Source organism: Daphnia carinata, chromosome 3, assembly GCF_022539665.2.
Source record: "Daphnia carinata strain CSIRO-1 chromosome 3, CSIRO_AGI_Dcar_HiC_V3, whole genome shotgun sequence".
NCBI lineage: Eukaryota > Metazoa > Arthropoda > Branchiopoda > Diplostraca > Daphniidae > Daphnia > Daphnia carinata.
The window spans coordinates 1,342,581-1,361,655 of NC_081333.1; the positions used below are offsets into that span (position 1 = coordinate 1,342,581).

Sequence of the window (19,075 nt, forward strand, 5' to 3'; positions counted from 1 at the left end):
TGTAAATCTAAATGTTATGCTAGCAGAAACCAAAATTTGCTTATTACAGTAGTTTTAAACTCAAAAGAGCTATTTCATGTTTGTATCAGAACACCTCAGGCTCAGGTAATTTATTAGACTTCGTATCCGCAATTCCGCATACTCTTTTCATTTTTCACTTTGCTCCACCTTCCTTGTTTTACTACAACAGTTAAAGCGGTTATGATGAGGGGTGTGGAAAGGAGGTTTTCTGTTGTTGTTTCCAGCTTGCTCCCTTTAACAAGTTTTCCTTAAAAAAAAATCAGGTACCTTGGATCGAAATGTCCACGAAACAAGCGGTGATTGAATTACTTAAACAAGCTGATGCAGTTTGTTTCGATGTTGATTCAACGGTATGTACAGGGGAAGGTATTGACGATTTGGCATTTCGTTGTGGTAAGGAAGACCAAGTCAAAGAAATGTAAATATGTCGCACTTCTGCTCTTCATACCGCATATTTCTATCAACTTCTATCTTGAATGTTTTTTTTATCATAGGACATGCAAAGCTATGTGTGGGAATTTGGATTTTCGGGAATCCCTTAAACTGAGGCTTGTATATAATTTCATGCTGTTTTTTTTTTTTTTTTTTTTACCTTCTTACACATTCATAATAATACATTAGAACATTATTCAACCTCATCATCATCTTGTAAGGAACCTAGCAGAGGAACAACCACTTAAAATAACTCCGCATGTGCAGTATGTTAAGGGTTTCTTTCAACATGCAATCAAGTGTTATAATCATATTTATATTTGTAACTTAGGAATCTGATAAATACCCTACATTTTCTTAATAAAAAGGCATATTTAGTATCTGGTGGCTTTGAAACTTTAATATTTCCAGTTGCACATGAACTTGGAATTCCAAAGGAAAATGTTTATGCCAATAGGCTTAAATTTTATTATGATGGAAGTTATGCTGGGTTTGATGAAGATCAACCAACTTCCAAGTCAGGAGGGAAAAACATTGTCATTCAAACAATTAGGGAAAAATTTGACCATTCAATTATCATCATGATTGGTGATGGAGTAACAGACATGGAAGCTTGCCCACCAGCTGATGCTTTTATAGGTATGAAAGATAGATCGTATCTAAGAATAACTTTATTCCCAACACTATTGTATGTTGCTACTAGGATTTGGAGGTAATGTCGTACGCGAAGTTGTCAAAGCCAATACATCGTGGTTCGTTACGGATTTCCAAGATTTGATAAAAGTCCTCGTGTGATCTACATTGCAAAAGTTTAAGCCGTAAAAGAAACGCGCAAATTTTCCCAGGGACTATACTTTAAAAGTACGAGCTTGCTAAGTTACTGCAATACACTTTTTGGTGCTACTTAATACTTAGCATCGTATTTGGCATAGTGTTTACCTTACCGGCGATTACAACGATAACTCAAATATCTAAGATCACAATAAAACCACTTATGTGGATTATGGGCAAACGTATAAAAGATAGTCTTAAATGTCAGTAGTTGTAATTTATCGGACCGGTTACATAAAAAAAAAAGACTACGGCGAATGAAGAAGCTGACGAGATCTTAACGTGGAGGTGCTGGGGCCAATCCCATTCCTGGTCCTCCCATTCCTGCATGCTGACCACCAACTGACATTGCAGCACCAGGTCCCAATAAAATCTTCACAGTTTCAAAGTTATTAGTAACATGAATCAGTACTCATGTTAATTATTAATCTACCTGTCGTTGCTGCTGTTTTTGCATTTCCTCCATTTGTGCTCTTTCAACTTCAAATATAACTGGTGCAAAGAGAATGGCAGATGTGCTGAACAGAATCCAAGATGCTGAACGGGCAAAGGAGTATAGACCTTGAAAATCAAATAAAAAAACGCTCATGATGTTTTCTTTGACGGTAAGTGACACAACCTCCGTTAATTCCCAAAACGGAAGCTGTTACCCTAACTACATCAACACGAACCTTTCACAGATGAAAATGTGCCACGAACAAGTTTTGCAGTTCCAACTTGTACAAATGTTGGAAACATTTCTGTCAGCCCAACCAATCTTTCAAGCACTGTTTCATCAAAATCCTAATAGAGAAATTTTTTTTACAGTAATGTACCCACCAATTGTATTTCGTTTTTTTACCTCATCATCGTCGTCTGAATCTTCGTTCTCTACTGCTTTCGATGACGACACGGCAACGACTGAGGCATCACCCGATTCAGAGTTTCGTCGTTCATCAACACGTGCCGGACTGGGAGCGTTTTCTTTGGATTCCTCTTCTTCTTCGCCATTTATACTATTTATAATCTCCACACTAAGCTCGTCAAGTTCTTCAATAGTTGCCATTATTAAGTTGAAACTACGTAGTTTTCTTACACGGTTACTTTACGTTTAACACTAATGATTACTGTGAAGAAAAAAAGTAGTCGGTTCATGCACAAAATTGGCTAATCAAGGGCAACGAAAATCGTCTGCTTTTTGAAACCCAACCTAACTAGTACGAGAGTATCATTCGAAGTAGTAGACTAGTATCTCTAGTAGACATAAAAGCTGCACTGATAAATTAAAATTCGAAAATGCGATAGAAAAAAAAAATTGCAAGCATGCGAATAAAATTGTCTAAAAATAATAAACTGATGTTTTTAATAAAAAATTTTGAGTTTGAACAGTGGCTTTTGGATTTTTAAAATTTTTTTATGATTTGAAAATTGAAATTTATAAACAAAAACAAGCAATAAATGGCAATGCTACTTCAAATTAGAAATTGAAAGTTGTCTGCTGCATGTGTTAACGGAAGCTCACACGTGGTGTTTAAAGTCAAATTATTATTGTTAGTGTAGAACTTCGACCACGACCATATTCCTGAGTCCCCAAGATGAAGGTATATTTCTAAACTTCGAGATCTTAAACTGCGTCTTTCTGAACATATTGTGTCATTTTGTAGGAAGTACCAAGAAAAAAACTGAAAAAAAGTAATGAAAGTAGAGACGTAAATAATGAAGAAAACAACGAAGAAAGTAACGAGGGAAATAACGAAGAAAGCAACGATGAAAACCAGGTTGAAAATCAGGATGAAAATCAGGCTGAAATCCTGGATGAAAACCAGGATGAAAACCAGGATGAAAACCAAGATGAAAACAAGAAAAAGCAATTTGAAATAACACCAGATATGATGATTTGGAAAGCCATGTTCCTTCCAGATGAAATTGTCAGAGCTGTTTGGGAGCTTGGTTTTAAAAATCCTACTGCCATCCAGGTATTTTGAAACAGTTGTCATGTATAAGAGTTTTTATCTCTTTCAATCTGGGCTTTTTACATTTTATCATAGCTTGCCTGTTTACCAGCAGCAATGAAAGGCAGAAAAGATGTTGTAGGGGCTGCCGAAACAGGATCAGGAAAAACATTGGCATTTGGTATTCCTATACTTAATGGCATCCTAAAAGATAAACAGTTTGAACTGAAAAAAATGAAACAGAAAGAAGAAGCTGATGACATGACAGAAAGTGATGATGAAAGTGAAAATGATGAAGAAGAACACAATGCTGATAAAAAAGAAGTGTTCGGTGATGAAGATCTGGCTGGTAACACCGAAGAAATAGGAGAAATGGAGGATTTCGGAGGAGGAATTGGGTGTGTAAGAGTAATTGATGTAGCAAAGCTAAGCTCTCAGAAAACCAAAGCAGTCAAAGGACAAAAGAAATTGCGTGCTTTGATCATTACACCCACAAGGGAACTGGCCGTTCAGATTGAGAAGCATTTAAAAGCTGTTGCAAAGTACACTGACATAACAATTTGCCTCGTTATTGGCGGCATGGCAGCTCCTAAACAAGAGCGGATTTTAAACAAAGGACCTGACATTGTGATTGGAACTCCTGGTCGACTATGGGAAATGATTGAGGGGGGTAATTCGCATTTGTCCCAAGTCAACGATATTCGGTATGTTAATCTACGAATGTTATAGTCGATAAAACTATCGTTAATTTCTCTACCTTATGCCAGGTATCTTGCCTTGGACGAAACTGATCGTCTTTTAGAAAAAGGCCATTTTGCCGAAGTTCGTACTTTACTGGAACACATAAACAAAGACGAATCAAAGAAACGTTGGAGACAAAATTTTGTTTTTTCTGCGACATTGACGTTAACACATGACTTACCTACCCGATTGGGTAACATCAAATCTAGGAAAAAGAAAGAAGCTGTAAAACTTGATAAGCTGCTTAGTTTGGTTGGGGTCCGTCCTAAAGCCAAAGTAGTTGACCTAACGACTCAAGTCAGATCGCTTAAACCCGCGTCGCTGTCAGAAATGAAGGTGTTTTCTGCAACCGTTGAAGACAAGGATTATTACCTTTACTACTTCTTGCGACATAACCAGGGTCGTACATTGGTGTTTTGCAATTCAATTAATAACGTTCGCCGACTCACATCAGTGTTTACCCTGCTTGAAACGAATCCCCTTCCATTGCATGCGCAAATGCATCAGAAACAAAGACTCAAGCATCTGGAGCGCTTTTCGAGTTTAGACAACGCACTGTTGATTGCCACAGACGTCGCGGCGAGAGGACTTGACATTCCTCATGTGCAACATGTAGTCCACTTTCAAGTAAATGTTTCAGTTAAACTTTGAGAAAACCGGTATTTTTTAATCACTTTTCGCCTGAATAGGTCCCACGAACATCGGAAAACTATGTTCATCGTAGTGGACGTACCGCTCGAGCTTCTCGCGAAGGATTAAGTTTGATTCTCATTGAACCTGAAGAAGCCACGTTATATCGCAAGATTTGTGTCAACTTGAAGAAAGACAAGATGGATCTTCCCGATTACGACGTTGATATGCGATTATTTTCTGCTATCAAGCAGCGGGTAAATCTTGCAAAGGCTATCGAGTCATTGGAACACAGAACCAAACGAGAAAGGTCAGATAAAAACTGGATGAAGCAAATGGCTGAAGAGGCGGATTTATTAGTTAGCGAAAGTGATGAAGATTCTGACAGTGGTAGTGCAGCACAAAACCATTCCCAGCTGATTACCGAACTGAAGACGAAACGCAAAGAACTGAGTCAACTTCTCGCAAGACCGTTAAAACGCACAGCCAACTAACTGCTGTAACGTTAATACATGTTGCTACCTTCCAATGTTCGCAATTGACACAAATAATAATAATAAAATAATTAAATCTTGTGGATATATATTCAGTAGAATAGCACCCTGTACAAGAAATGCACTGTGCAATGTCAATTATAATTCCGAATTTCTTAGAAGCTGTGCAAGAGGTATGTAACCGGCAGCACTGAAGCTGTGGATGGAAAGCGCTAGAAACCAAACTTAAATTACCTTGGTGATTGTGACTGTTGCACATTTCAATCTGGTTTACAAATCTGATGGAATTCGACGCACGTTATTCAACAAAATCTTATTAACCTAAGGCAGACAGACATATCTCATGCAGCCACGGCAACCTCGCTGTAAACGGGGAAATCAACGATGTTGTACTTGTCCACTGCTTTGAAAGAAGGATATAGTCCTGATTGCTTGGTTCGCTCATTGATACCCTTCGAATAGCCGTCCCAGTGGTTACCAGCTATTCCTAATACGTCTCCTATTTCCATGGAAATCTCGCCAGTACGATGTGCCTTGTGCGAGTAGATTGCTATTTGCTGATGAGGTCCTTGGCCACCGTAATAATAAATATCATCCAACGACTTGAATTTGCTTGACGCATCTGGATGAAGCGTTTGCATTATCTCATAAGCTAATCGACAAACTTGTGAAGAAAAAGTGCACACAAGATGGTCGCTGTGGGCAAGCATGTGAATATCTATAAGAATGCCGCGTAGGGACGAATCCGTGTAGCGGGTTGCCACGGCAGCACCTTTAGCTATGGACACGTCACCAAGAAATTCGTAATCGGGATACCTGTAAGAGAAGCATAACAATGGCTGGAAATCCAACAGGGAAGGAGTTATGAACTGAACTAACTTTTTCTTTGCTTCTGGAATAACTGATGGATCATCGGAAGCTAAGTACACCCGCCGTACAGCAACTTTATCTTTCATTTCCAGCTTATTAAAAAAATCAGCCACGAATAACATATACTCGTCAATGGAATGAAATGCGGCCTCAGTTCCAACCTTATCAGTTCGTCGGACATGGACCCTAAAAATAAAGTATATTAAAAATGTGGTTACTAGGTTTAAGACCGAATGTCTTACCCAACTACAGGCATCTTAAAATTCATTTTTTCTTTTGCTTGATCTAACATCTTTTGAGTCTCGGGCTGATATCTCAACAGGTACTTCATAAACTGGCCAATCCACCACACTTGCGGATCACCATGTAGGCGAATCATTCGATCCGATAAATCTCGGGGAATGGCTAATGGCAAGAATGCAGGCCGAGGAGACAACATATCAACTATAGGCAATTCAATCACCTGAGTGTCATTGGTTCCTAAACACCAGCAGGCAACGTCAAATGATGCTTTAGGCAATTATAATTACGAACAAAGTTTTTCACCTGGCCAATTACTCCTGTCCAAACCAGAAGGATCAGTGCAAGTGTCACTAAGGGGCAAAAAAACTTTTTCCCATCCGCCACGATGATATCGCCATTTCTTGGAATTCAATATTAGAGTTCTTTTAGTGGCATATGCCATAATGAAACAATACGCGGCATGGTGGATTTGGCAGCCATACCCACAACTCTATATAAAAGAAAAAAAAAAGATCTTATGTCACAAAAAGTAAACAGCCATAAGAAACCTCACAAGCAAGTACCTTGTTAAGATTACAGACTAATTTCCTTGCCTTGGAACAGTCAACTGGGTTTTGAAGGTAATGTAAACGTCTCTGAACCAAGTCGGACAAGGCACGCGACTCTGCAGCTCTCCAGGAATCATGACCTTCCATGCTGCTAAGCTCTTGTAGGTCATTTAAAAGGACTCTGGCAAAAAGAGAAAGAAACCATTAAAAAACAAGGCAAAAAAACAAACAAATATTAGTCCAAAATTACATTTCATGCTCTTTCCCTGAGGTCACAATTTCTTGAATCAAATTTGCTAATTCAGGTGCACTTTGGTCATGCCCCCTTTTTTTCAATTTTTCCATTTCTTGTTGCACAAAATACCAGACTTCTTGAACACCTCTATAGATTTCTCGACGTCTGACTTCATACTCTTTACTAGGTCCGTCAATCAACTTTTTTTCAAGACCCCCAAAACTAATGGGTACCCTGATCTTGTTCTCCAGTGTAGATCTCAATCTTTCAACAACATCTTCTTTTATTTTTCCTGACTGTGCCTCATGGCTGAAGTTTGTCAGAATCCACTGAAGTTCTTGATTCCGCACCTTTAGACTTTCAAGCTCATTCACAGCTCTTGAAAGTCGTTGAAGCACATCATCGCTTAGGTCACTTTGAGGTGAATTCAACAATGGTCTTGTCAAAAGAATCAAAGCAACAACCCAAAAGAAGAAAAGAATTATGGCTGCTTGAACCAAGATTTTGTTGGAGCTTCGTAAATTCATTGCTATTTTGATATCACTTTGTGTGGCCCGGTGTAATTTGAATTCAGAGCAGTTGAACTGGACGCTTTCGCCCTAGAGAAAGTAAAGAAGATGATCACACTAATTCTTTATAGGGAGATTCATGATTTGTTTTTCATTAAGTATTAATGAACTTTGAATTTTTGAAGTCTGCTAAAAAGGGACCAAAAGCTTTATGAAACAAACAGATTGATACAAAAAAAGGGCTTATTCATACTGATGTAATCCCGACATACTTGCATGTTTTGATTTACCTTCGCGTCTCGCAAAGTGATCCATAAATCACCAAACCACAGAATTTGTCAAAATGAACCATGGGCTACATGAACTCTTGCCATTGCGCGCAGAAAACCAATAGCCGGCCAACAACCACTGTGAAATGGTCCAATCAATGTTGACGAAAAACAAAGCATCAGCCAACATGTAAAAAAAGGAACAAGTCGACAAATGTAGTCGTGAATTCAACAACAATATCGGCAACGAGCATCAAGAAAATTTCTGAATATTGGAGGTATTCCGCATGCTATTCGTAATTCCTTATATCAAAACTTGAAATATTAAAAGGCTTAAACAAATGCCACTGGGTGTTCGTCCCATTTCCAGCCCTTTACCTCAACTGACCAATGACAATATAAGGCCTTTCAGCATAGACTGCCACCTATCTGAAAAAAGTTTTCAACAGCATAGAATTTTAGCTTAGTTAATCTAGATTTCTTTAACATAATGGAACCCACACAACAAACGGTGAACAAATTTGTGAGTTTCACATAATTTTTTAAATATTAAACGTGTTAATCATGTTGACATGCGACTCGTACAATTTGTGAAAACATTCCAACACAGAGATAAGATCTTATCTCTGTTCCAACACGTCTTGTGAAGAAGACAAAGTTTAGTTTATAACTAAGCGTTAGATACTACAGTTTTCAAAATTGCGAATCATTCTATTTCCTTGTATTATACCAATACAAATAATATATTGGTTTCATTAAATTCTTATCACACTAAAAAAAAGGAACATACATATTGATTTTCCTATTTTTACCGCTTGGGGCAGGTAAGCACCGGTGACGTACCGGCATGTTTGCCGTATTATAATTTTATATTTTTTTATTTTGTACTTGGATTACCGTGTACTGTACCGTATTTATCAACCTACCTTTACAACACACCCTAAAGTTTTACACACCCTACAGCACCTTTTCCATCGCAAGTACAGCCATCTAGGAACCATTGGTTGCTGGAAAAGTGAAAATGCATCTAAGAAATGTATATTAGTGCTCAAGTAGAATCCTGGTGCAAGACCTAATAAAGCTTTACGATGAGTTTCCTGTGGAGTTTTCCACCTATGGATGTATTGACTTAGTTTCTCGTTGTCACACTGTCCAGTTCGTTGATATTCTAACCAACCTGGAGGAAGTGCTATCGACATCGTATACTCCATGTAGCAAGCCGACGGACCAGGGATGAGATTTTTTTAAATTACGATAGCACGCAGCAAGTTTACAGGAACAGACATGGCGATTTATTAGTAATGAATGATTTTAATGAAGATTTAAAAGAGGTTGAAAGATATCAACCCCAACATAATGTTAAGGATCTTATTTTGAGGTTAAGGTGAGCTTTAAAAATGACAGCAAACATTCAGGACATGAAAACGTATTCAAAAGCTTTCTAATAGGCTAATAGGGCCGTCATACATCTACCATGTATGAACGGCAAAAAGTTCTGTCCAATTGGGGGAAAATGTCCCCATCCTTCTTATAGATAGGGTAACACATTGCGATGTTTAATTGCGCCGGAGTTTTCGTTCAGGCACCCCCGGTGTGTCCTCGACGTATTCCCTGAAAACAAAGTATTATAGTACATCCCTATGGCTAGAAGTTATTGATGAGTCATTCAGTTTCAAGCTGTTTGTTAAGTTATCAATGGAGATCTCTTTGTTACTTACAATTCCATAAAATGGACTGTAGAATTGGGGCACAAAGATTCCACTTTGACGTGGCAAGGTTTATGACAACGCAACAGACAGTCGCGGCATTCGTAGCCTTGTTTTCCAGGACGCCTTGCCAACGGCGCTTCGCACACTTGACATACAGTTCCGCTGTGCAAAACAATAAAACAGTACGGTGATGAGAAACGATAGACGGTAATTGCCTTTCAAGACCAGCAAATTTACCCTGTAAGATGTTTTGCAATAAAGACGTGGTCGCTAAAGATATGTAATTTCACGCCTTTCTTCTTCCACTTTCGTTTTTCAGCTAAAGCCATGGGGATTAAGTAGTGCCTGTTACATAATAATGATTTGAAACTATTATGCTACGAGCAACGATGATTTCAGGACCAAAAAGCAAGTACTTTTTAACCCCATTATCTGTTGATTCCAAGACAAGAGTTGATGCTTCGTCAAGGTAAGTTCTTGTTGACGCATTACTTATAGCTGATACTTCGCTCAAGCTAGACCGCGCTGAATCAATTTCCCCGCCAAGGCCAGGAACAGCAAGTAGTTGGCCTAGGCGATGCACGAAATATAGATATTAAAAATTTTTAGGACAAAACTATAAAGACGTACCGGATCGGGCCCGATCAGCCGAAACGGATCGAACAAGTGGATCATCTCGGTTAAGTGAATCTTCTCGTCCTGGTGTTCCAGGGTCTACAGATCTCGATCTGTTTTTGGAACGACTCAAGCGTTCTTTCAAAGTCCGGAAGAAAGATCGCCTTCGTGAACGGCCGCGATTGCGATCTACATTATTACGAAAAATTAATAATGGACATTTCGTTCACATGTGAATGAAGAATTATACCTTCATCTTTTGAGCTAAGCGATGAAGCAACGCTTCCCATCATCGGTGCATATTGGTTATCTGAATAGTAGTTGTCCTTAAAAGCTTCCGTGCCTTCCGTAAAAGGTGCTTCCTTTCAAACGTTTTTGAGAATCAAAAAAAAAAAATGAAAAGGGCCTATAAAGATCTGATTTTCATTTTTACTCTTGATCCAACAAGGGGATTCAATCCTCGACGAGGGCTTGGTCGTCTCGCTTCCAGGTGTTTCGATGTAGTTGTCGCCGAGGTCGGTTTATCATTGAGTTCGTTGAAGACAATCATATCTGATAGGAAAAATATTTGTGTCGATAAATGTATCAGGAAATGCAATTGACTTTGGAGAATTTACCCGAATGTCGCTGCGTTGCACGATTGTAAGAATCTCTTCGTACTAGACGGCTCTCGGCATCCATAGCTAGATAAAAGCGTCAGATGAAGTCAAATTGATCGATAATCATTTCACAATTATTATTAGGGAGGTACTACATGAAGTCATTTTGGTGGCTGAAGTGGCAACGGCTGAAGGTAGATTGTTAGGTACATCCATCCCATCAATGAAAAGAAACTTCATTTGAAAACGTTGTGTTTAGGAATATTATTGCGTCAACGGATTGATGGCTATTACCTCGACTGTTAGTGTTCCAGACACAGAATCATTCTCGTAAGGTCGCGACTGAAGTGGGATGATCTGACGTTGGCTAGGATTCATCAGCAATTCTTCCATGCCAACAATTCCAAGTCCTAGGAAAGTGTTGCGATTTTTGTCACGATCATAAAGCTCAAACATGATTTCTTCCGTATTAGGACCCAGATCACTAATAAAAGAGATAATCAATTGTAAGTATTTTTCCTTTAATAAAATGAAATTTCATTTCAGTCAATTTACAATAGGAAATTTTCGTCCCAGAATGGATTTTCTGTGCCCTGCTTTATGGTCGTTTGATGACGTTGCGGAGGGTCATCCATTTCTATTATACTGTACAGCTGGTGGACACCTTTAAATGAAAATAGGCGATAAAAATATAAATGAAGAATAAAATAAAACGTTTATACCTTTTTGGGAACCAAGGTTATTAGCTTTAACTATTTTCACCAATAGTTTTTTGTCTTTTGAAGAGCGCCGTAGTCTAGTCTCCAACTGTCAAAGGAAAAGACAAGTAAAAAGCTTTCGTTGATTTTCTTATTTAAAAATATATTTAAAAGGGATACCATGCTATCGTAGTGGACTGGAAGAATGGGCTCAGATGGATTTATACTGGGCACGAATCGCGGTGTATCAGGATATCGGGACGTATGCAATTGATTGGTGGCGGCACGCAGAGCGGCTGTCACCATTTCAATAATGATGTCCTGAACGAGCTGCTCATCGTTGCTGATACTTGTAATCGTTTCGTCCTTAATTATCGATACCCTAACCTGAATTACCAAGAAAAACAAAAAATGAAACCATGGATAAATATAGGATGCAGGCATTTTATGCAAGTATATCGAATTGAGAATTTACGTCTGGCCAGCCGTCAAATTTGATTGCAACGGATCCATCACGGAAATCAGATGAGGCGTTTAAACGACCACGAAGTCGCTCAACATGAAGGCGGTAGTCGGATATGGTTTGATGATCACGTTGTTCACGTTTAGCTCGGACTAGAATATTAAAACGTGCTTCAAAATCACCGGTGATTGTCTGCAAAAAAGAATGGGAGGACGTCAAAACATTTTTTTAATTAAACGGAAGAAGGTAAATTGTCAAAAACTTACAGCTCGTTCATTTGGAGTTAGCTCGCAAAATACATTGTTCAATCGTGGGAGAAGATCATCTAGAAACAAAATCTGTTGAATTTCCACTGAGACTCCAGTCTATAGAAATTTACAACCAATCGAAATAAACAAAGATGAAAATCAATAATTAATTATTACTGAGTTTAAAATATTTTAGAAAGATAAATTTACTTCAATTTCAGACTGCTTGGTATGATTATTGATTGATTCTTTCCATGATGTGTTCAAATCACTCAAAACCTGAGGCCTTGTGTACACAAAGCTTAGGCAGCTGGTGACCCATTTGACACAATCTGAGTTAGAACCTGTTACTGAGGGCACATCTGGGTGTTGATCGGCTTCGGATTTCGAAACGCTCTTGGATCTAACAAGTTTTGGAAGAGCAGGGGGAGGATGCGATTTGAGAGTATTGATGAAACGCTCGGTATTGCTAATGTTGGGTTTCTCAACTGGTGCTGAAACTACTGCAGCAGACAATGGGGGAATTGTAGAGTTTAATGCATGGGTCTCCTTAGGGGGATCTAATAGTAATCTGGAGTACACAAACTTCCCTACAATTGTCAGAATTGTACCAAAAATAATCCAACCAAGTAAGAGTATTGCAAGTGTTTCCATTGCGCCAGCCCCAGGGTGAAAAGTACAGATTAGATCATCCAAGCGATCAGCCATATCTCAGCCCATTGTCATGGACTTTGAAATTGGCTTAAAACCCCACCACTAATGAAGAAACGTTCAATGAACTTGTTAGAAGAATCGCGACTGAAGTGCTGAACAGCTACGATCACTCGTACTTGGAAATCTGCTGGCCAGAGTCGAAAATGCTAAAAATAGATAGTAGCCTTGCTGGTTCATCACAGGCTAATTATAGATCTCCTGCACCTATCCTATACCTGTGCGATAATCAACTGTACTCGAAAAATAAGTACCCCAAACCCATATACAATCTCTGCAACACATACATTGCTTCAACATTTACCGTGTACAGCAATGCCAAGCGTGAAATGAAGGGAGAAAAACAAAATTCAGTCAGACAAATCTCTAGAAATTGAACTTAACGCTGAAGGAGGGACTATCGGGATTCCTGAATTCGCCATACTGCTTTGTACAAGAATTTTTTGTGAAATATAAATATTGAAAAATCAAGTTGAAAAAAAGAAAGGGAAATATTTTGATTTCAGAAGAAACTTTGGGCTAGCTGTTCTTCCTCTATACTGTGATTACTTTGCCGAAGAAATAGAAACAGGGCAACAGCGGGAAGCCAGTGATTTTAACCTCGGTATTCAACTAGAAATCGGAAGAGGAAGCAGACAGTTTTCCAAGATTAGCTATGGTGTGAATTTTGTTTGTTTTTAATGCTTTCTTTTAAGCATTTAGGCATTGAATTCCTGATACTAATAGTTTTTGGACATTCCCCATTCAACAAAGGCTTCAGTGTATCTCCCTCCCATAATACACTTTTAAACGAATAACACGATAAGGGATATTTATAACAAAGAAATGAAAAAATATTGAATTTTTCACCTTAGAGTAGAAGCTTTCAAGAACGTTTTCACAGCCTTTGCAAAGAATACTTTTTTTATGGACGAGCAGCTTTAACAATTAAAGTTTACTATTGTGGTACGAGATACAGCTGCCAATTCTTCGTATTATCCAAAATTTAAAAAAATATTTCATGTACTGTGAAAACGTCACATTGACATCCCCATAAAAAGACACTAGCTACCTAAAAAATCTCAAACTATTTTTATCCAACAACCCAAACAAAGCCAAACAATTGTACACTTAACTCTTAAACTGAAATCAAACGTGTTTTTCATTTTATACTAACAAAACAAGACAAGATACATATAAATGTCGATGTTTGTCGACGTGATGTTCCAAACAAAGTATGTGGTGCCTAAAATAAAGTTCTCTACCTGATACTTTTTGGTTTTTCATTGTTTACTAGTTAAAATAGCACATATCCTCAAATCCACACCTATCGAATGATTGATTTTTCAGTTCTTCGTTTTCCTAGTTGTCACGTTACGACGTCCACAGAGGAAATGTGGACGTATAACAACAAATACGTATTTCATATCGTAAACATATGCAAATATTTAGCAAGCGTTTGTCGGGGGAACTTAAACAAGAAAATACTTAACTTACTTGTAAATGATGTTCTATGAAATATGATGCTGTAGATATTCAGAAATAACTGTCACCTCCGTTTTAAAAATGATAGATCTGAATGCATTCTTCGGTCTGTCTGATGATCAAAATTTGGCGCGTAAACAACAAAAGCGCCACCGCCGCAGACGAACACAATGAAAGCTTAAAAAATTTTCTTTTTTTGGCCAAAAAACTTTAGAAAATGCAAACAAGCTTAAGTTTAAGGTTCAAAAATACAGTAATTAGTAATTTTTTGTTCCAGCCTTAGAAGAACTGTTAATTTAAAAAATAATTATAATTTAGCTCATGCTTTCTACTGTCTCGGTCGACTCGTCGCAAAGCTGTTGTAGGCGCTAGACTGGGCTAGGTAGATCCCTGTACAGTAGCAAGCCCGTGACTTTGCACCGGGAGTCCCCGTTGGTTTATCAAACATGGCGGTTTTGATGTTGTTGACTTGACGCTAGCGTCCCGCTTTCCTTGACTTTTTGTAAATCGGCGCGATAGTTTCCGAATTGAGTGGATTATATGACAAGTTCTGTCTAGTGACGAAGTTTGAGAGTTTTTTGTACTATTTTCTACTTTGTTCAGCTACAAGTGTGGTGTCGGGGCGTGCTTTTTGATAAGCATTGACAACCGACCGACAAAAAGCTGTTGTGTGTTTGAAGATTCGCGTACCAAAGTCAAAGACTAGACAACATGACCGACACTCGAAGGCGAGTAAAGTTGTACGCGCTGAATGCGGAAAGACAGTGGGATGACAGAGGAACTGGTCATGTCACATCTTCTTATGTTGACAGACTAAAAGGAGTTTCACTCCTAGTCAGAGCTGAAGCTGACGGTAATAATAATTTCATGGGTTTTGTGTTTGTATATATGTGATAACAATTTAAATATCTAGGTTCCTTGTTGCTTGAATCAAAAATTCAACCAGACACTGCCTATCAGAAACAACAAGAAACTTTGATAGTGTGGTCTGAAGGGGACAATTTTGACTTGGCACTTAGCTTCCAAGAAAAAGCTGGTTGTGATGAAATTTGGGAGAAGATTTGTCAGGTAAGCAAAAATAGGAAAATAGTATGAAACCATGAACATAGGTAACGTTAATGTATTTACTTCAGGTACAAGGCAAAGATCCGTCGGTGGACATCACCCAAGATTTTGTTGAGGAATCGGAAGATGAGAGGTTTGAAGACATGTCTGACACTGCTCCACCAGTGGAATTGCCGCCCTGTGAACTCAACAAACTAGAAACTATAAATGAGGCAAACATCTATTATTCTACATATGGAAATGTATTATGCTAACAATGGCTTTATTTAGTTAATCGCAAGCTGTTTGTCGTCAGCTGTCAGAAGAGAAAAACTTTCTACAGCTCTTGAAATGGAAGGCTATATTCGGAAATTGTTGAACCTTTTTCACATTTGTGAGGATTTAGAGAATCTTGAAGGCCTCAATCACTTGTTTGAAGTTTTTAAGAACATCTTTCTCCTCAACAAGAATGCACTGTTTGAAGTGATGTTTGCTGAAGACACAATTTTCGATGTTGTTGGCTGTCTTGAATACGATCCCAATGCCAAAGTTCGAAAGAAACATCGCGATTATTTGAGACAAATGGCGAAATTTAAAGAAGTTATACCAATCACTAACCCAGAGCTCTTGGCCAAGATCCATCAAACATATAGAGTACAGTACATACAGGTAAGTCGTTCTCATATTCTTATTCATTTCAGTATGGTTTATACTAATTAATTATGGATTCGCTGTTTCTTCTGAAATTAGGATGTGGTTTTGCCAACTCCTTCGGTATTCGAAGAAAATATGTTGTCGACGCTTTCTAGCTTCATATTTTTTAACAAGGTAGTAAAATGTTCTATTTCAAACAGTGTGGGTGCCCAAGAAGTAAAATCGATTCCCTCCCTTTAGGTTGAAATTGTCAGTCTCATACAAGACGATGAGAAGTTTTTAAACGAATTGTTCAGTCATTTGACGGACGAGACCATGGAGATCAGCAAGCGTCGAGACTTGGTTCTCTTCCTTAAAGAGTTCTGCACCTTTTCGCAAACGCTACAGCCACAGAGCCGGGAAACCTTTTTCAAAACCCTAGCCAGTCTTGGTATCCTTCCGGCGCTGGAAATCACGCTAGGCGTTGACGATTTAGCCACGAAGTCGGCTTCCATTGACATTTTATCATACATCGTTGAATTCTCACCTTCGATGGTGCGCGACTACATGCTGCAGCAGGCCAATAGTGCTGAAGATGAACACTTGCTTCTCAACATCATTATTGAGCAAATGATGTGTGACTCTGATCCCGAATTGGGTGGCGCTGTTCAGCTTAGCGGCATTCTACGATTGCTCATCGACCCAGAAAACATGCTTGCTTCCATCAACAAATCAGAAAAAGCGGACTTTCTTAATTTTTTCTACAAGCACAGCATGCACGTGCTAGTAACCCCTCTATTATCTAACACAACTGGGGACCGCCCGACTAAAGAGGACTACCCCACCGTCCAGCTACTAGGGCTGATCCTAGAATTGCTGTCGTTCTGTGTTGAGCACCACACATACCACATCAAAAACTATATCCTCAATCGCGATCTCCTTCGGCGCATCCTGGTCCTTATGAGGTCTAGGCATACTTTTCTTGTCCTCAGCGCCCTCCGTTTCCTGCGGAAAATTATATCTCTGAAAGGTAATTCTTTACTTATTAAAGCTTTGGAACTCTTAAAATAACTAGTTGAAAAACAATTTTTGCAGATGAATTCTACAATCGCTACATCGTTAAGAGTAATCTGCTCTCTCCGGTCGTGGATGCCTTCTTACGAAATAACGGACGATATAACTTGCTCGATTCAGCCATCCTTGAACTATTTGAATTCATCAAGATGGAAGACATAAAATCGTTGTGCGTCTATGTTGTTGACACCTTCGGTAAAGCGCTAGACAAGGTCGAATACGTCCAGACCTTCAAATGCCTAAGGCTGCGATATGATCAACAACAAGACAGAATAGGTGAAAGAGAGCGATCAACATCAGCTCTTGACAGGTAAAAATTTGTAAATGCGAAAAGCGATAAATTGTTATTGTAACCGACGCCGTTTGCCTTCCATTGGATTTAGCGTCCCGTCCTTATTAAGAACCACCCGATTCCGACGCGATCCACGTCAACTAGAGGAAGAGGAAGAAATTTGGTTCAATTCTGAAGAAGACGAAGGTGAAGATGGGGCAGACGCCGTAACACCTTCACATACTTCACCGGTGTCCCAAGTACAGGCAGTCGGTCTTATAACGTCTCCCACATCGCCCGTCGCCTTATCCAAGGCTAACTTGATATCACCAAAAGCGAATCATGGCGGTGGCTCAAACAGTCCCATTATTGGTGCATCCTCTAATGGCGGCAGCTCTTCACCTTCGACGTCATCCCCTACGACATCTCCTGTTCCCCCGTCAACAGATGTCCAATCTCCTTCAACTTTAAAGAAGGTATCGCTTACCAACTGGGATTCACGTCAAGTCGAGTGTTCAAACCTTTTTTTCATTTATTTCAGGCGTTAGTTGATTACGATGGTGACTCCGAAGAAGAAGAAGAAACAGGTCCGGTTTCTGGTGAAATGGAAGGAATCGAGCCCAAAAAGGACAATGATACCATTCTCCCTGTTGTGTCTCATGTTGACGGCGAAGATTACGATGTGGAATCACCGAACAAACGCGCCAAACTGACCTGAGCCACTCGTCCAACCCTCATTTTAATCCTTTACTAGCTCCACTTCTTTCTCTCTCCCTATCTCTCTTTCCTCTCCTTGTCCAGCTAGCCCCTAAAGGTTTATGATTTTGCGGGCGTTCCCATTGGGAGTGACGAGGTGGTAGTATCAGTGCATTTGGGGGTTACACGGGGAAGAAGAGCAGCAAAGAAGTGGTAAAGAGTACATCCTCGAGCTCTCTTTATTATTTTTTTTCCCCATTCTTTGTTCGATGAAGAGAGAAAACAGTGTAGCATAGTTATAACATCGACAGAGGAAATGTATCCAATGTGTTTTCGGACCAATATGAACGTGTGCGCATCGCATGGGATGTACAGAAGGCGAGAATCAAATGGTTGAAGAGCGAATGTGGTCATTTTGTGGTGTTGCTCAGTGATGTTCTGCTGCCGAAAAAGCTTGCTGCTCTGTACATTTTTTCCTTTATTGTTATTTGATAGACTAGATGGTTGCATCTTGACCGGCGTCTCCCTCCCCCTTCCCCCGCTTGGATCCCTTTCCCATTTAGCTTTGCTCGATGACGCCCGGCACCTGACGACAGCTCCTTCTTTCAACATTACACCTACTTTCCCTTTCCCCCATATATTATCTAACATTGTCATACATACACCATCTTCTACTATCCCAAAATACCAATTGCTGTATATTGTATGTTAAGCCATACAGTTATAGCCGCACAACCTTTTTAGGGAAAATGCTGCTCTTTTTTTCTCCTTTTTTTTTATTAAGTTGGACTGGATTTGTTCATGTGACACTGCTGGATTGACGATCATGCGGACTCTCCTAATTGTTTCAACAGTTTACTCGTGGTCTCTTCTTGTCCCTCATCTTCTCTTCCAAGCGTAATCCTTCATAATGTCCCCTTGATTGTTGTCCTTCATCTTCCCACCAACCTTCAGTCTTCTTTATTTTCGTGCATTTCCCTAAAAAGGCAGGATTGTGTGCGGTCCTTCCTCCTGAAAAAACTGTACTGTAATCGCGATTGTAAGATGTAATCGTATCGCGCGGTTTTTATAAAGAAACTTCACGGTCTGACTAATT

General features: G+C 39.2%; 6 protein-coding genes across 6 annotated transcripts; 3 read left to right on the plus strand and 3 right to left on the minus strand.

Annotated features, from left to right (window-relative positions):
- Positions 1 to 238: 238 nt before the first annotated feature.
- Positions 239 to 1,356, plus strand: LOC130693641 (phosphoserine phosphatase-like). Its single transcript, XM_057516830.2, has 5 exons — positions 239 to 439; positions 516 to 573; positions 643 to 719; positions 785 to 1,092; positions 1,157 to 1,356. The coding sequence occupies exons 1-5, from the start codon at positions 300 to 302 to the stop codon at positions 1,246 to 1,248; spliced, it is 675 nt and encodes a 224-aa protein (XP_057372813.1). The 5' UTR covers positions 239 to 299; the 3' UTR covers positions 1,249 to 1,356.
- Positions 1,357 to 1,481: 125 nt separating this feature from the next.
- On the minus strand, positions 1,482 to 2,462 carry LOC130693647 (mitochondrial import receptor subunit TOM22 homolog). The gene is made up of 4 exons (XM_057516835.2): positions 2,126 to 2,462; positions 1,956 to 2,067; positions 1,718 to 1,845; positions 1,482 to 1,657 (listed from the first exon to the last, which is right to left on the minus strand). Exons 1-4 carry the CDS (start codon positions 2,327 to 2,329, stop codon positions 1,562 to 1,564), a joined length of 540 nt encoding a protein of 179 aa, XP_057372818.1. The 5' UTR covers positions 2,330 to 2,462; the 3' UTR covers positions 1,482 to 1,561.
- A 283-nt stretch (positions 2,463 to 2,745) lies between these two features.
- On the plus strand, positions 2,746 to 5,160 carry LOC130693195 (ATP-dependent RNA helicase DDX24-like). Its single transcript, XM_057516317.2, has 5 exons — positions 2,746 to 2,864; positions 2,928 to 3,239; positions 3,312 to 3,919; positions 3,983 to 4,583; positions 4,646 to 5,160. Exons 1-5 carry the CDS (start codon positions 2,859 to 2,861, stop codon positions 5,078 to 5,080), a joined length of 1,962 nt encoding a protein of 653 aa, XP_057372300.1. The 5' UTR covers positions 2,746 to 2,858; the 3' UTR covers positions 5,081 to 5,160.
- Positions 5,152 to 8,130, minus strand: LOC130693612 (alpha-(1,6)-fucosyltransferase-like). The gene is made up of 7 exons (XM_057516789.2): positions 7,758 to 8,130; positions 6,992 to 7,575; positions 6,757 to 6,922; positions 6,497 to 6,683; positions 6,193 to 6,430; positions 5,960 to 6,136; positions 5,152 to 5,896 (listed from the first exon to the last, which is right to left on the minus strand). The coding sequence occupies exons 1-7, from the start codon at positions 7,761 to 7,763 to the stop codon at positions 5,422 to 5,424; spliced, it is 1,833 nt and encodes a 610-aa protein (XP_057372772.1). The 5' UTR covers positions 7,764 to 8,130; the 3' UTR covers positions 5,152 to 5,421.
- Positions 8,131 to 8,847: 717 nt separating this feature from the next.
- On the minus strand, positions 8,848 to 12,879 carry LOC130693609 (uncharacterized). Its single transcript, XM_057516786.2, has 16 exons — positions 12,297 to 12,879; positions 12,105 to 12,203; positions 11,851 to 12,030; positions 11,556 to 11,762; positions 11,400 to 11,484; positions 11,233 to 11,341; positions 10,972 to 11,161; positions 10,833 to 10,911; positions 10,696 to 10,761; positions 10,512 to 10,630; positions 10,329 to 10,440; positions 10,094 to 10,267; positions 9,880 to 10,033; positions 9,701 to 9,808; positions 9,473 to 9,625; positions 8,848 to 9,365 (listed from the first exon to the last, which is right to left on the minus strand). Exons 1-16 carry the CDS (start codon positions 12,792 to 12,794, stop codon positions 9,311 to 9,313), a joined length of 2,388 nt encoding a protein of 795 aa, XP_057372769.1. The 5' UTR covers positions 12,795 to 12,879; the 3' UTR covers positions 8,848 to 9,310.
- Positions 12,880 to 14,629: 1,750 nt separating this feature from the next.
- On the plus strand, positions 14,630 to 19,073 carry LOC130693655 (serine/threonine-protein phosphatase 4 regulatory subunit 3-like). The gene is made up of 9 exons (XM_057516844.2): positions 14,630 to 15,114; positions 15,175 to 15,329; positions 15,395 to 15,538; positions 15,597 to 15,974; positions 16,056 to 16,133; positions 16,200 to 16,968; positions 17,034 to 17,322; positions 17,396 to 17,759; positions 17,825 to 19,073. The coding sequence occupies exons 1-9, from the start codon at positions 14,973 to 14,975 to the stop codon at positions 17,999 to 18,001; spliced, it is 2,496 nt and encodes an 831-aa protein (XP_057372827.1). The 5' UTR covers positions 14,630 to 14,972; the 3' UTR covers positions 18,002 to 19,073.
- Positions 19,074 to 19,075: the final 2 nt, after the last annotated feature.